This window comes from Cyprinodon variegatus, unplaced genomic scaffold (genome assembly GCF_000732505.1).
Source record: "Cyprinodon variegatus isolate N-32 unplaced genomic scaffold, C_variegatus-1.0 Scaffold414, whole genome shotgun sequence".
In the NCBI taxonomy this organism is placed as follows: domain Eukaryota; kingdom Metazoa; phylum Chordata; class Actinopteri; order Cyprinodontiformes; family Cyprinodontidae; genus Cyprinodon; species Cyprinodon variegatus.
The window spans coordinates 545690-559201 of record NW_015150867.1 but is presented as its reverse complement, the minus strand read 5'-3'; the positions used below and the strand labels follow the sequence as shown (position 1 = coordinate 559201).

Below are 13512 nucleotides of genomic sequence, written 5' to 3'. Positions count from 1 at the left end.
GGGAATGTTTAAATTGTACCTTTTTTTTTTTTTTTTTTTAACTGTGCGCTTTTATACGACGGTAGTTTCAGTCTAAAGTTTTGCAAACTCCTTTAAATAATGTCCAAGATGTATTTCAGCTTTAAATCTTACTCTGCAAAATGTCATTTTGCCTTCTTTTGCTTCTTTACCAAGTGTGGTTTCAGGAAAACCATGACCTGATGACGAAATAAACAGTTATCATTTGAAACACTGACTCGTCCATTTTCTATGAGCTGCACAACATATTGAGTTCAAACAAACCTTTATTCTTTTTGTTCTCAAGTTTAATGACTATGATCAAGTATTGAAGGCATTTGTAAACCAAGCGTTCACAAACATCAATTAGACTTCTGCTGCTGGGGGAGCAAAGAAAACAGATTCAGGTTTTTGTTCAGAAAATTCAACCTTTGGTCCAAATGATGAAAAGAGGGACGGTGCATTAAAGCCAAACTCCAGGGTGTGCATGAAGCCTTGTGTGGGTAGTCCAGATGTTAGTTCAGAGAGCAGGGCACTGAAGCTGGAGGTGGTCTCTGGAAGTCAGACCTCTGCAAACTCATCTGCAGGATTTTCTACTCTTCTTTCCTGAATTGTTGTGAATCCAGGTTTGCATTACCTGGGAGGAAAATTTGGAGATTGGAGGAACAGTAGACAGTCTTTACTTTCATATATATCTATATAGATATATAGGACAAGCTTTTCTGATATTTTTCTTTATTTGGATGATTTTGTTCAATGTCTCTCAGCTTTTGTTTTTTTTTTTGGCTTTGTTGGTACAATGTCATGGATTATTAATACATATCTAGCTATAGGTGAGCTCTATTATATGCATTGTTTTTTTTTATTATTTACACAATGATCACACATAAATACTATTAAGGAATTGCGCCACAGTAATACTGAAATGAGCCTCCATTAAACCTTTTATAAAACAAACACCAAGACCATGAGCTTTGGTCAAATCCTTATTTTGTCTTAGAGAACACACTATGAAAATACAATAATTGCTTTTAAACACCCTGGTACGTTCCAAAAAAAGAAAAAAATATAAGTCTGGTTTTCAAAATAATTAAATTTTTCTTTTGGCTAAACAGAAACGAAAAAGGAAAACTTCTTTCTTTTCTTTCATAGATCTGAACAGAGTTTCTTATCGTATATGTTGACAGTTAAAACCCACGTTTGACAGGTTAGGTTATTTTATTTAGGTTTTTATGTGAAAGAGCAGCACAAATCAGCACATAATTAGAAAAGGACAAATTGTTTAAAGAGAAAAGTATAATTGCTGATTTATTTGACTAAGCGGTTCCAAAAGATCAGAGATTATTTACAAGCTGCAGTAAGGTCTGGCTACTATGTGATTCCAACTCCTGAATTTGCTTTGATTCTACTGTACCTCTGTCTGTTTGAGGTTTTCATCCTGCTTGAGCCTGAACCACCCTGAGCTTTTCTACAACAATATTCTTTTTTTTTTTTTTTCCCAAGATTGCCCTGAATTTCACTCCATCCATCTCCCAGTCATGTCTGACCAGGTTCCATATCTTATGCTGCTATCACCATGTTCAACCACAGGGATTTTCTATTAGGATCATGTGTAGTTTTTCTCTAAATGTCAGGTTTTACATGTATGGATTCTTCTGACTGGTGCTGTCTTTTTAGCCAGCCTGTAAGTTTAGGTAAATGACCTCAGTAGGTTTGCAGCTGTGCCTCTTTGCTGTTTCAAATGGCAAATTAAACTGTGCTCTCTTTAACCTTAAACCTGACCTGCCTCCTGCTGTACCATACCATACAAACTTTATTTATGAAGCACTTTAAACACCGGACAGCACCAAAGGTCTGTACACAATCATAAAAGTCTTCATTATCTACTTTGTTCACTTATATTCCCAAACAATTTTCTTCAAGAAGCAACTAGATTTGTACTTGTTTAATTTTGGACGATTGCAGTAAATAATCTGCATATATTTCATTTACATTTGTTTAAAAAAAATTAAAAATTAAAACCACTACTGTCTAATTCAAATGTATGCAGTTCTTTGCATTGCTCTGTTACATAAAACTCAACAACAAAAATTTGTTGTAAAGTGTGAAAAGTTCCTGGGCCAGCTTGAACCAAACTATCAGAAAAGACTCGCATTAATCCATTTTACCTTTGAATTAAAAAATCACATCTATTGTTTTCTAGACAGCTAGGTTTAGAGACAAGCTTTTTTTTTAATATTATTATTTTGGCAATCATGAATTCCTGAACATACTGAAGATCTGAACACTTTTTCCCCCTCAATAGCTCTTCGCAAAACTCATTTTGTCCACTAGATGGCACCAAACAACAACAGACTCCTTTTCCCTATCTGGATTTTTAGCCATGCTCTTCTGCACTAAATCTGTAAAAGTCTACACAGCTAAATCTGTACATCTGATGACTGCTGGAATGGATGAGTATAAGTACAAAGCCAAAAAAGTAATGCCAATTTTTTTTTTTTTTAAACCCATCTTCACATCTTTAGGATTTTCAGTAGCTTCAGCACGTTTTTAGATGTTTTTTTGTTCCTTTAGTTTTCTGCTGAGATTATATAATTTAGTGACAAACATGGTTTAGTTGGCAAAGACAATATTACATTTTTTTTCTGCAGCCAACATTGACCCTGACAGCCAGACATGTGACCTGGACTGGCTTAAACAGCCTTAGAGGCACTGTTACGGGAAATAACTAACAAAAAATAAAGAATTGTGAACAGAAATACAAATCCTAATTCCAATATAACTGTAGATGTGTAATCCCCCTTAGACAAGACAGAGGAAACAGCTCTGGTAGTAAAATGAAGGTTTTTGTAAAGTAGGATTGAGAGGAAAGGAACAGGATGCTGCTTTTTGCATAGTACAGTGTGTTGTGCTTTAGACGCAGTGTTGATGACTCTTGTGCCTATACAGACATTGTTTTGTCTGTAGCACCAGTTTAATGTTCTTACATCGTCCATCCGTTGTGGCTGCAGATGATGATATGCTGAGGTTATCATGAATCTATGACCAGCCCTTTAGGTACGGTGGGTACACTTGTCGGTGCTTTGTAAAGTAGACGCCATGTTGTGCAGAGACACAAATAGGAAGGCACACGTCGCAACGTACCTCCCCTTTCTCAGACATGGGCCGAGCCTCTGTGGTGGCGTGGTAGTAAGACAGCAGGAGGTATTGCTTTGAGGCCGTTACCAGGGCAGCTTAGGCTGCTGTGGCCACGGTCGAGCAGCATCGCCGCCGGCATGTCAGGCCGGGGCGGGATGAACACTGGGCAGGAGCGGGTACGGGCATGGCTCTTCCGGCCGCCGGCGTGACAGACGAGCTCACTGACTGTACCCAGAGGAGGCAGGTGCTGGCGCCAGCGCTCGGCCTGCGCCTCTTTGTGCTTGATCGAGTACCAGGTGAGAAAGATGAAGATGAAGCCGACAAACTTCAGGCTGGCGGCCAGGCCGAAGTAGACGAAACGAAACGAGGTGACGTCGTACTCCCAGCAGGAGCCATGCACGCCACAGTCCTGCTGCCACAGCATGCAGGTGGTGTCGATCACGGCGCCGAAGTAGATGGGCGTGGGTATATAGGCTGAGGAAGGAGAATCATGGATTAATAACTGAAACCTGAAAAAAATATACTTAAAAGTAGTCAAATAAAGCTTTTCTTTCTTACATAAACACTTTTTTCCAAAATGCATCTGCAAGATTATATTCCATCAGCTGACCATCTGTGTGGCCATTCATCACTGTTTCGTAAACTTAACTCAAAATGTATTTTATGCAGACAAGTCGAAGGCTGAAAAGCTAAAACTCTGATTTTTTTTGTTGAAAAAGCAAATAACCATAACAATTTAAAGTAATTCAATTACAATTTTATGTACTAATATCTTGCAGCCCTTTATTAAAGTTACCAAATTTACTCATGCAGTATTATTTCAACCACAAGGTGGCACCATTTAGCTTACCTGAAGTCACACCCTGACAGTCCTTTCTAATGATATAAAGCCTTAAATGTATCTTTGATCACCTCAGTATATTCAAGTAAAAATAATGTAACTTTGAATAAGTACATTTACTTTTTTAGTTAAGGAAATATTTTTTATAAATTTTACAGGAATCAAATTGATTTATATTTTAATAATTTAAGTTAGATTTTTGCTCGGGGTTAAGATGAACTTCTTTTAAGTAATGGGTGTCTTTCTGTTTTGTTCCCCCCTTTACATGTTGCAGAGTCTCTTTTGACTTCTGATCTAGGCTTACTCTTGGAGAACTTTAGCAGTAAGTATACACAAGAACCTTTTACATCAATAATAAGCATATAAAAGTCTGCACAATTTTTACACATTTTGTCACCAACAAACAATGATCACCTCGCTGATTAAACATATTAACATTCGTTAGGTCCTTTGCATTTATCATTTATGGTTGAATATTGAAGTGTTGAGAGCAGAATATCAGAAGGAACCTCAGATACAAATAATGAAATTCACCTGTGATTTATAAAAGGAAACTGCTTGNGCCGAAGTAGACGAAACGAAACGAGGTGACGTCGTACTCCCAGCAGGAGCCATGCACGCCACAGTCCTGCTGCCAAAGCATGCAGGTGGTGTCGATCACGGCGCCGAAGTAGATGGGCGTGGGTATATAGGCTGAGGAAGGAGAATCATGGATTAATAACTGAAACCTGAAAAAAATATACTTAAAAGTAGTCAAATAAAGCTTTTCTTTCTTACATAAACACTTTTTTCCAAAATGCATCTGCAAGATTATATTCCATCAGCTGACCATCTGTGTGGCCATTCATCACTGTTTCGTAAACTTAACTCAAAATGTATTTTATGCAGACAAGTCGAAGGCTGAAAAGCTAAAACTCTGATTTTTTTTGTTGAAAAAGCAAATAACCATAACAATTTAAAGTAATTCAATTACAATTTTATGTACGAATATCTTGCAGCCCTTTATTAAAGTTACCAAATTTACTCATGCAGTATTATTTCAACCACAAGGTGGCACCATTTAGCTTACCTGAAGTCACACCCTGACAGTCCTTTCTAATGATATAAAGCCTTAAATGTATCTTTGATCACCTCAGTATATTCAAGTAAAAATAATGTAACTTTGAATAAGTACATTTACTTTTTTAGTTAAGGAAATATTTTTTATAAATTTTACAGGAATCAAATTGATTTATATTTTAATAATTTAAGTTAGATTTTTGCTCGGGGTTAAGATGAACTTCTTTTAAGTAATGGGTGTCTTTCTGTTTTGTTCCCCCCTTTACATGTTGCAGAGTCTCTTTTGACTTCTGATCTAGGCTTACTCTTGGAGAACTTTAGCAGTAAGTATACACAAGAACCTTTTACATCAATAATAAGCATATAAAAGTCTGCACAATTTTTGCACGTTTTCTCACCAACAAACAATGATCACCTCGCTGATTAAACATATTAACATTCGTTAGGTCCTTTGCATTTATCATTTATGGTTGAATATTGAAGTGTTGAGAGCAGAATATCAGAAGGAACCTCAGATACAAATAATGAAATTCACCTGTGATTTATAAAAGGAAACTGCTTGGTGGTGTGTGTGTACCTGTCTAGCCATCAGAGTGAGGACCATTTTTTCCAATTTCACCATTAAATTGAGGATCAGTTTTTGCAAAGTGAGGACATTTTACCGGTCCTCACATGCTATTTTGCTAATGGTTAGGTTTAGGGCTAAGGTGTCAATTGGTTAGGGTGAGGTATGCATTAGTAATTGTTAGGTTTAGGGTTAGTTTTAGGATTATGGCATAGAAAGGGTGGAAAATTACTGAAAATCAATGGGAGTCAACACATGGTCCTCACTACGATGGCAGAACGAGTATGCGCATGTGTGTGTGTGCAAGCTTTTTTTTAATGTACACTATTTTTTGTTTTAGAGCATACATGCAGCTCTAGTATGGATCCTATCATATGGTTTATTAAATAGATCCCAGGTGGGTTTTTCGGATGAATATTTAAGGATGAATATTTGGAAAACCAACTCTTTGTGAAAAAGTACAGTAAAGTACTGTCATGCTGTGGGTTTGGAAAGAATTGTTGGAAAGTATTTCTTCAGGAAGTCTTAAGAATACCAGGAGATTAAATTAAAATAAAGTAGGACTTTCAGTTAAAAAAAGATCCCGGGTTTAGGTCCAAATAGATAAAGGTGAGGTCCATTGGGCACAAGCTTAAATTTGATCAATTGCCATCTAAGCCTTTAGACCCAAATCCTGTGGATGAGCTGAAGAGAAGAGAGAGGACTGAATTTTCAACAAATAGTGAGCAAAGAGGAAAGGTCAAAGATTCTTCCCTTTGTATGTTCTGACCTTATAAAATGCTATTGACATTTAGGCAGATTTTTTTTCTCTGACAAAGTGTACTCAGATATCTGTAAATATTATAATTTGTAATAATATTGCTGCAATGAAATAGGATTAAATCTGATGGTTCAGAAAAAAAATAAGGTAAACTAGATTCTTATTGCCAGAATACTTCCTGTTAATTGCATTAGCTCATCTAAAATGTCTTGTAAGGCTGTTCCCCCCCATCTGTACTCATAACGTGCAGAGGTTTATGACATGAAAACAGGTTTATGACAAGATGTGGCAGCTTTTATATTCACATGGTTATACAAAGCTGATCAGAGACATGCTGCAACATAACTGCCACCCCCAGGGGGCTTTTATACATCTACCAACACAAGTTAAGAGACATTCAGTCGAAAGCTGCATTCCTGCTCTCTAACATTGCAGAATGGTAGTCAGAGAAAAAATGTGTTAACAAAATGTTTTTATAACCACCTAAAGCAGCTCTGAGGGCCATTTCGATCTAATTAGTAGGAAAACATTTTTTCCCTAAAATGTGCTATTAGTGTGAGGTGGGAAATAACAGAGGTGTTGGTTACATACCAAGAGTTCGGAGCAAAACAAACTGCATCCCGAGAGCAAAAGGCCTCTCCTGTTCATCAACAGACCTGCAGGAAAGATCGACAGGATATAAAGACAGGAAGTTGTATCCCAGATGATCAAAGAACCGCCGCCAGAGACGGCATCTCACCTGAGCGTCACTATGATGGCTGAGGGTTGGGCACACGCGGTAATGAGTGTGACAATAAAGAGAAAGATGAGGAAGGGGATGAGTGTGTTACAGGTCCGATCACACTTCCCGGAAAGTGCGTAGCCGTTCTCGTTCAGGTACGTTTTGACGATCACCAGCTGGAGCTGGTTGACCTGGCCACCATTCGACGGAGTGATGACCTGCCGGCTCTGAACGCAGCCGCAGTCTGTGTAGTTCCTGATCTGTGGTCAGACAATAGGATGTTTTGGTTCTCACTCTCATACAGGGGGAGGCTACTGTTGGCCTAAGCGTTAAAAAAAGAAAGCATCCCTTTTTTATGGGTATGAGATGTAAAAATGTGTAGGCCCTCACCCCAGTGCTGTCATTGCCGACGGTGCTGCATCCGGCCAGGCAGGGGTTGAAATAGGTGATGCCGTCGGAGCCACAGACCGGTGCGTACTCATGGATTTTGCAGCCACAGTTTACATTGCAACTGCCTGTCAGGTTCCTGTGGGTCATGGTCAGCGTAGGACTGCAGAGACAAACGGAGAGAACAACTTATACTCACAGGATCGGAAGCAGAGATCGTTTATGGTACTGATGGTATGAAAAACATTAGTGGGGTAGACATCAATCCTGGCTGGTTTGTATTTATATTTTGGATTTTAGCAAAAAGGATGATTTATTTTTTAAATCTTTCTGTTTAACAGGAAATTCCATTTTCAGGTAGAAATCTTCAGTTATTCAGTAGAGATTTTATCTACATCTCAAAAAAACGGATAACGTGAACAGTGAACGCCACACGCAAAGCCCTACCATAGGCTGACAACAGTCTTCAGCATTGATGCTGCTACAAAGTGGAAAAACAGTTTGATTTCAGCTTCTAATCCCTTCTACGAGTCCATGTGCCCTTGGTCAAGTGGCCTTTCTACCTGCATATTTTGGTTATTAATTAGTAATCAGTGCTTTAAATGGTTGGTATGATAATTGCACCACAGAACTATGAAAGTGTAGTGTAAATTTAGATCATACTTTGTCAGTAAAAAAGAGTTTTTTTTTTATGTCAGTGTATTTTTTAAAGCACATTGATATCAGAAGCCATTTAAAATAACTGTTAACTGTGTTATTTTTTTGTTTTTTTGCATATCTGGACATTCATTCAAGGTGTGAAACATCAAGAGAGAAGCAGAAAACCTAAACATATTACAGCTGAAAAGCTGTTTAATCCGTTAAGTTCACTAAGTTCTCTCTTTTCCAGCTCCTGTTTGAAAAGCAGAGCAGACGGATCAACAAGGTGAAATATGCTGTCCAGCTCTGAGGACACTGTGTGAACAGATCCTTTAACTGAAACAGGACGTTGGCTTAGTCCAAACCAGACGCAGCGAAGCGAAGCCCTGGTTTTCTTTGGTAAGCTTCATGCTGGGCAATGCGGAACAGGCCAGGACAGATCTTAACAACACAATAGCTGATGAGAACAAAAAGGAAAACTTCTAAACCTATTATATTAAAATGATGTTTCTAACACCTCATATGCTGCTAAATTAAATGAATACGTTGCAATATTTTTGGTCATTACAAGTAATATTTTTAGACAAGACAAGAAATCCACTTGAATAAGAACATTTTACTTTTTGTTGCATCTGAAATAAGTATATCGCCTCTTTTAAATCCTCAAAAGATATAAAAAAAGCAGAAATCTAACATCTGATTTAAGTACAGAAATGTTAAAAGAAATAGTTATGCAGAGAACAGCCTTGATATCAGGTTGCTAAGTAATCTAAATTATTCTCTGAAAAGAGCTGAAAAAATTTGTAACAGTTTTGAGGTGATAAAAAACATTGAAAAGTCGCTGATTCAAGAAGCAACGGCTAAAATTACAAAAATAAGCACTGAGAAATTAATTAAGCGAGTAATACGTTAAAACAACTAAAAAAATGTCCAAACTACATAATAAAAAAAAAAGAAGAAAAGCAATAAAGTGAAAAGGGAATTTAAAAAAATGAAATAATTTGAAATTTAAATACATAGACCCGGAAGTAAAACAGCAAATATGTGAATTGACAATGTGGACATTGAAAAAACAAAATCAAATTATTCACGTAAAAATAACGTATAAAAAAGACATCTAAAGAAAAAATATTTGTTACACTACAAATCAGAACCGACAAAATATTTTAAACAGTTCAAGTAAGAATCATCTACATAATAAATACCTAGAACAAAAATAGATTTATTTTTAAAAAGTAAGATTTGGAGTAACAAAAAAAGAAAAAGTCTAAAGTAACAAGAAAATACATCCAACTATAGAAAACATATTTTGTTCTAAATGCTCAAGTATGAAGCATCTAGCACACACTGCAAAATAATGTAAATCTAATTAAGTAATTTTTTTCTTAAAATAAGTCATTTTTTTCTTTAATTGAGGGGGTAAGTGAGACATTTTGCTAATGAAACAAGATAATTTCCACTTAAAATAAGAAAAAAAAGAACAGCATTGTCTTATTTCAAGTGCATATTATCTACTTAACTTATTCTAAGAATAAAAATACTCATTCTATTGGCATACGATCTTATTTTCCTGCTTTACATTAAGAGTAAATTCACTTAATTTAAGACATTTTCACTTATTTTTTAGATCATATTTGTAGTGTATAAATACCTAAAACTTAAAATAACTGAAGTAGTAAAAAAAAATATTGTGTAAAAAAAATAAAATGAAAGACATGATACAAAATAACTAAAGTTTATGGAAAAAAGTAAAACTTGGGGTTAAAAAAATAAAATTAGACAGCTAAAGTTAGTAAAAACTGGAAACCAGCATAGACATGACTTAGTAGATACATTAAAATGAGATGCAGGTAAGTAAAAGCAATAACATACATAATAAAAAGGGATCTAGGTACCAATCCAAAAATCCACAAAGTAAAAACTGCTAAATAATGCAGAGGTGAGAGGGAGTCAGGAGAGCAGCTCTCCATCTTTCTGAACTACCACAGGCAGCGAAGAAAGAATGGAACTCGTCTTCCAGCAGCAAAGGTCTAATAAACATACCTATAGTCTGTTACAGCTTTTCATAGGACTATTAACACATAACCATATCCTGCTGCTGTGGACGTTGCACACTGCATGAAAACAACTGTTTAAGGACGTTATGTAACCCTACATGCCTTTTGGCTCTGCCATTTTTCATCAGCCTGTAAGCGAAGCAGAGCCATGTCTGGACTCCAGCTCAGAAACAAAGGGGACATTTGCTGAAATATCCCTTCCATCTGTTTTACTCACGACTACTGACCAGCGCTGCTAATAATAAGGGACGCCGACAGCTTTGAGCGAACCGACCCACAGAAAATACACCCTTTGAATGGATTCACAGTTGCTTTCTAGTTAATTAGCATTTTTAATAACACAATATTAAGCAAGCTTGATAAAAAACAAAATTAAAATTAAGTGTTCCTTCCTTGGCAGACATAACAATGACACTAGCCAAACCAGTTAAACAAAAATAATTCTCAGCAGCTGCACCTGTTACAAAAAAGTCTGAAACTAAAAAATGCACAGAATTATTCAATCACACAGTGTTCAGAAAGTGCATTTTCCACTATTCTGCACTTTAGATGGCTGTATCGTTACTTATGAAAATGATTATTGTATCCGGATACAACGTTTCAGCATCGATACTTTTTTGAGTATCGATACTTTTGACAACCCTATAGTATAGTAAAGAATTATTTATGAATCTGGCAAAATTAAGTCGCATATAATCTTTTTTATATTATTGTATTTCTTCAGCTGGAAGTCATATTAATCAATTAGTGTGATCTAGCCAGAGTCCTGACTATAGTGTGTTTTGGGAATATTTAGAGGGAGCCACAGATTGGCAATGAGGGCCACCAACCTAAAGTGTTGGAGCTCATTACCAACAGACATCCAGAAATCTGGGCTTTGACTGCCTTTACGGTAATCAAATGTTTTTTTTTAAGTTATTACTGAGAAGGGTTAGAAAAACTTTCACATGAAATTGTTCATTAAGATGTAAAAAAAAAAAAAAAATGGAATTTTCTTTTTTTTTTGATCTGGTAATGCTGGAATGAAAGCCTTGTAGCTTTTTGCCTCCTTCCAACATTTGGGATAATATCATAGTGGAGACTAAAAGTGATGGGTGATGATTCAAAAAAAAAAAATCTCCATGTATTAATTTCTCCATGTATTCTTTCAGATTCAAGGTCAGGAAGTGAAAAGTGCCTCCATGTTTCTCTGCTCCGGGGCTGACACACTGCATAGCTGCCGTTAGTTCTGCCGCCAACAGCGCGTTCAGAAATAGAGGTGACAAAGTGATTCATCGAGACACGAGAGCAGATGCAAGTGTTTCTAATTATTCATTAACACTGCAAACACAATGCCATAACACATGAGGATGATGGTACGGCGGCAGCATCACGAGCCCACACCTTCCACTGATTCATCCTCATATGCATCACATTGATGACATGATTCACACTGTTTATTTCACACAGAACCTGGAGCTATCCCTGAATTTGTGCACCTTATGTGTTTGAAGTTTAATCATGTAATTTACCACAATATGTTGGGATGTTTTTCCAAATATCACTTCTTTACCTTAATTTTAAAAATAAAATATCAAATTTTATTACCAATATATGACTGATTTTTCTTTTACAGAAGGGAGAAAAGAAGATTGTGTGATTAAAAACACAAACTGCACAAATTTCAAGGGGTGCATATCTGTTCTGCAGGGCATAGACCAGTATTAGGGATGCTGAGTGTTCCCTCACCCATTGGTGTAGGGGATGTTAATGCCTCCTAAATTGATGCTCTCACAGCCTACGATGAACAGCGTTGAGAAGCAGAGCAGGGACACTCCGCTGCAGATCATGGCCAGCTTTGCCGACTCCCTCGCGCCCAGCTTCAGCTTCTTGATGATGTAACCTCCCAGGACGATGCCCACGCCGGCGCTAGGCACGATAATTAAACCTGCCAGACATCAGAGAGTGGATGCAAGCCATGAGATGGTGGAAAGGGTTGCAGGAAATATTACGATTGAGATAATGACTGTGAAGCTTTGAGCTTAATACCAGCAGTATTTTACCATGTGAGTCTTTGACATAAAACAGTGCTGTGGCAAAATGTTTGCTTGAAATAGAAATGTAACCCCCTGTTAAACTATGAATGAGTGAACAGAACCAGTGTTACTGGAAAACTGTAGGATGTCAGTGAGCTATTTTAGGCTGTGACATGCGCTTTAAGGCAACTAAAGCCAGGCAAAGCGACAGCAAGAGAAAAGCAACACTACTAGGAAGATGCAGGGAGCATTAAATGCCATCATGCAGGAATTCCAGCCTTCAAGTGAGGCCACAGGCTTTCTCACAGAGGACACGGAAACTGGGTCGGTCAGAGTAAGAGGTCCTCTCAGACAAAATATCAGCAGAGACGTTTTAAGGGTACAAAGAAATGTCATCTGGCTGCTCCCTTTAGTCGGTGTGTGTGTGAGAGGAGAGGAGACAAAGAAGGAGCATGCTCAGTGACAGCCAGTCAACGGATTGGGGTGAGTTATCATCCTGTAAAGTGCATGTTTCTGTGCTAAAACCATCTGCTTTCTGCAGGAATACACATTCACACTGTAGGCTCACATATTTACAGTAACATGTACTGCAAAGCCCATACACACACCCACAAGCTGTCCTATGTAGCATAACATACTGCATCAGGGTCTTAGGCATTTTATCTGGATTAAAAGATTTGCTGACATTAATGTAACAGAACTGTTTATTTTTGTTTTGTTTGTTTGTTTCAACTGATCTTTTAAATATGTGATAGTGTTTGCATTACAAATATTCTCAACCTCATGACCAGACAAGTATTTCACACACAAAGAGTACAAAAAAAATAAAATAAAAAAAACATTGCAAAGTCAGCTTAACTATCAGAAAAGAGTAGCAGTTGGGCTTTCCAGCCACGGAGAGCATGTTTTGAATGTTACATTTCAGTAATTGTTTTTGTGGCTAAAGAGCTGTGAGAATTACAGGTTCTGAAGCAGTAAGGAATTCCCACATCATACTGCATTCACCTCTGTGTTTGTCAGATGTACGGTAACCACAGCTTTCTATAAGTTATACTTCTATGTTCACCTGGGTTAATAATGACTTTAAAGACAGAGTAAAGGTTGCATATTTGGTGTCGATTTCTTGCTAGTTGGATTCCTCTGCCGGAAACAAACCTGTGATGCCAGTGGGGACATGTTTGTTGTTCTTCTCAGTAGATTTTTTTCTTTTTATATCACTGTCATTTTTTCTTAAAATAAGTCCATTTTTTCTTGAATTGAGGGGGTAAGTGAGACATTTTGCCAATGAAACGAGACAATTTCCACTTAAAATAAGAAAAAGAACGGCCTTGTC

At 37.1% G+C, this 13512-nt stretch overlaps 1 protein-coding gene across 1 annotated transcript in view; it reads right to left on the bottom strand.

The window, feature by feature from the left end:
* Positions 1-20: 20 nt before the first annotated feature.
* slco5a1 (solute carrier organic anion transporter family member 5A1) overlaps positions 21-13512 on the bottom strand; it is a 49196-nt gene continuing 35704 nt past the window's right edge. The window contains exons 6-10 of the mRNA XM_015388117.1: positions 11893-12091; positions 7472-7631; positions 7100-7341; positions 6952-7016; positions 21-3609 (exon numbers count right to left, since the gene is read on the bottom strand). Coding sequence (XP_015243603.1) covers positions 3152-3609; positions 6952-7016; positions 7100-7341; positions 7472-7631; positions 11893-12091 — 1124 coding nt within the window. The 3' untranslated portion in view covers positions 21-3151. The remainder of the gene's footprint in view (positions 3610-6951; positions 7017-7099; positions 7342-7471; positions 7632-11892; positions 12092-13512) is intronic.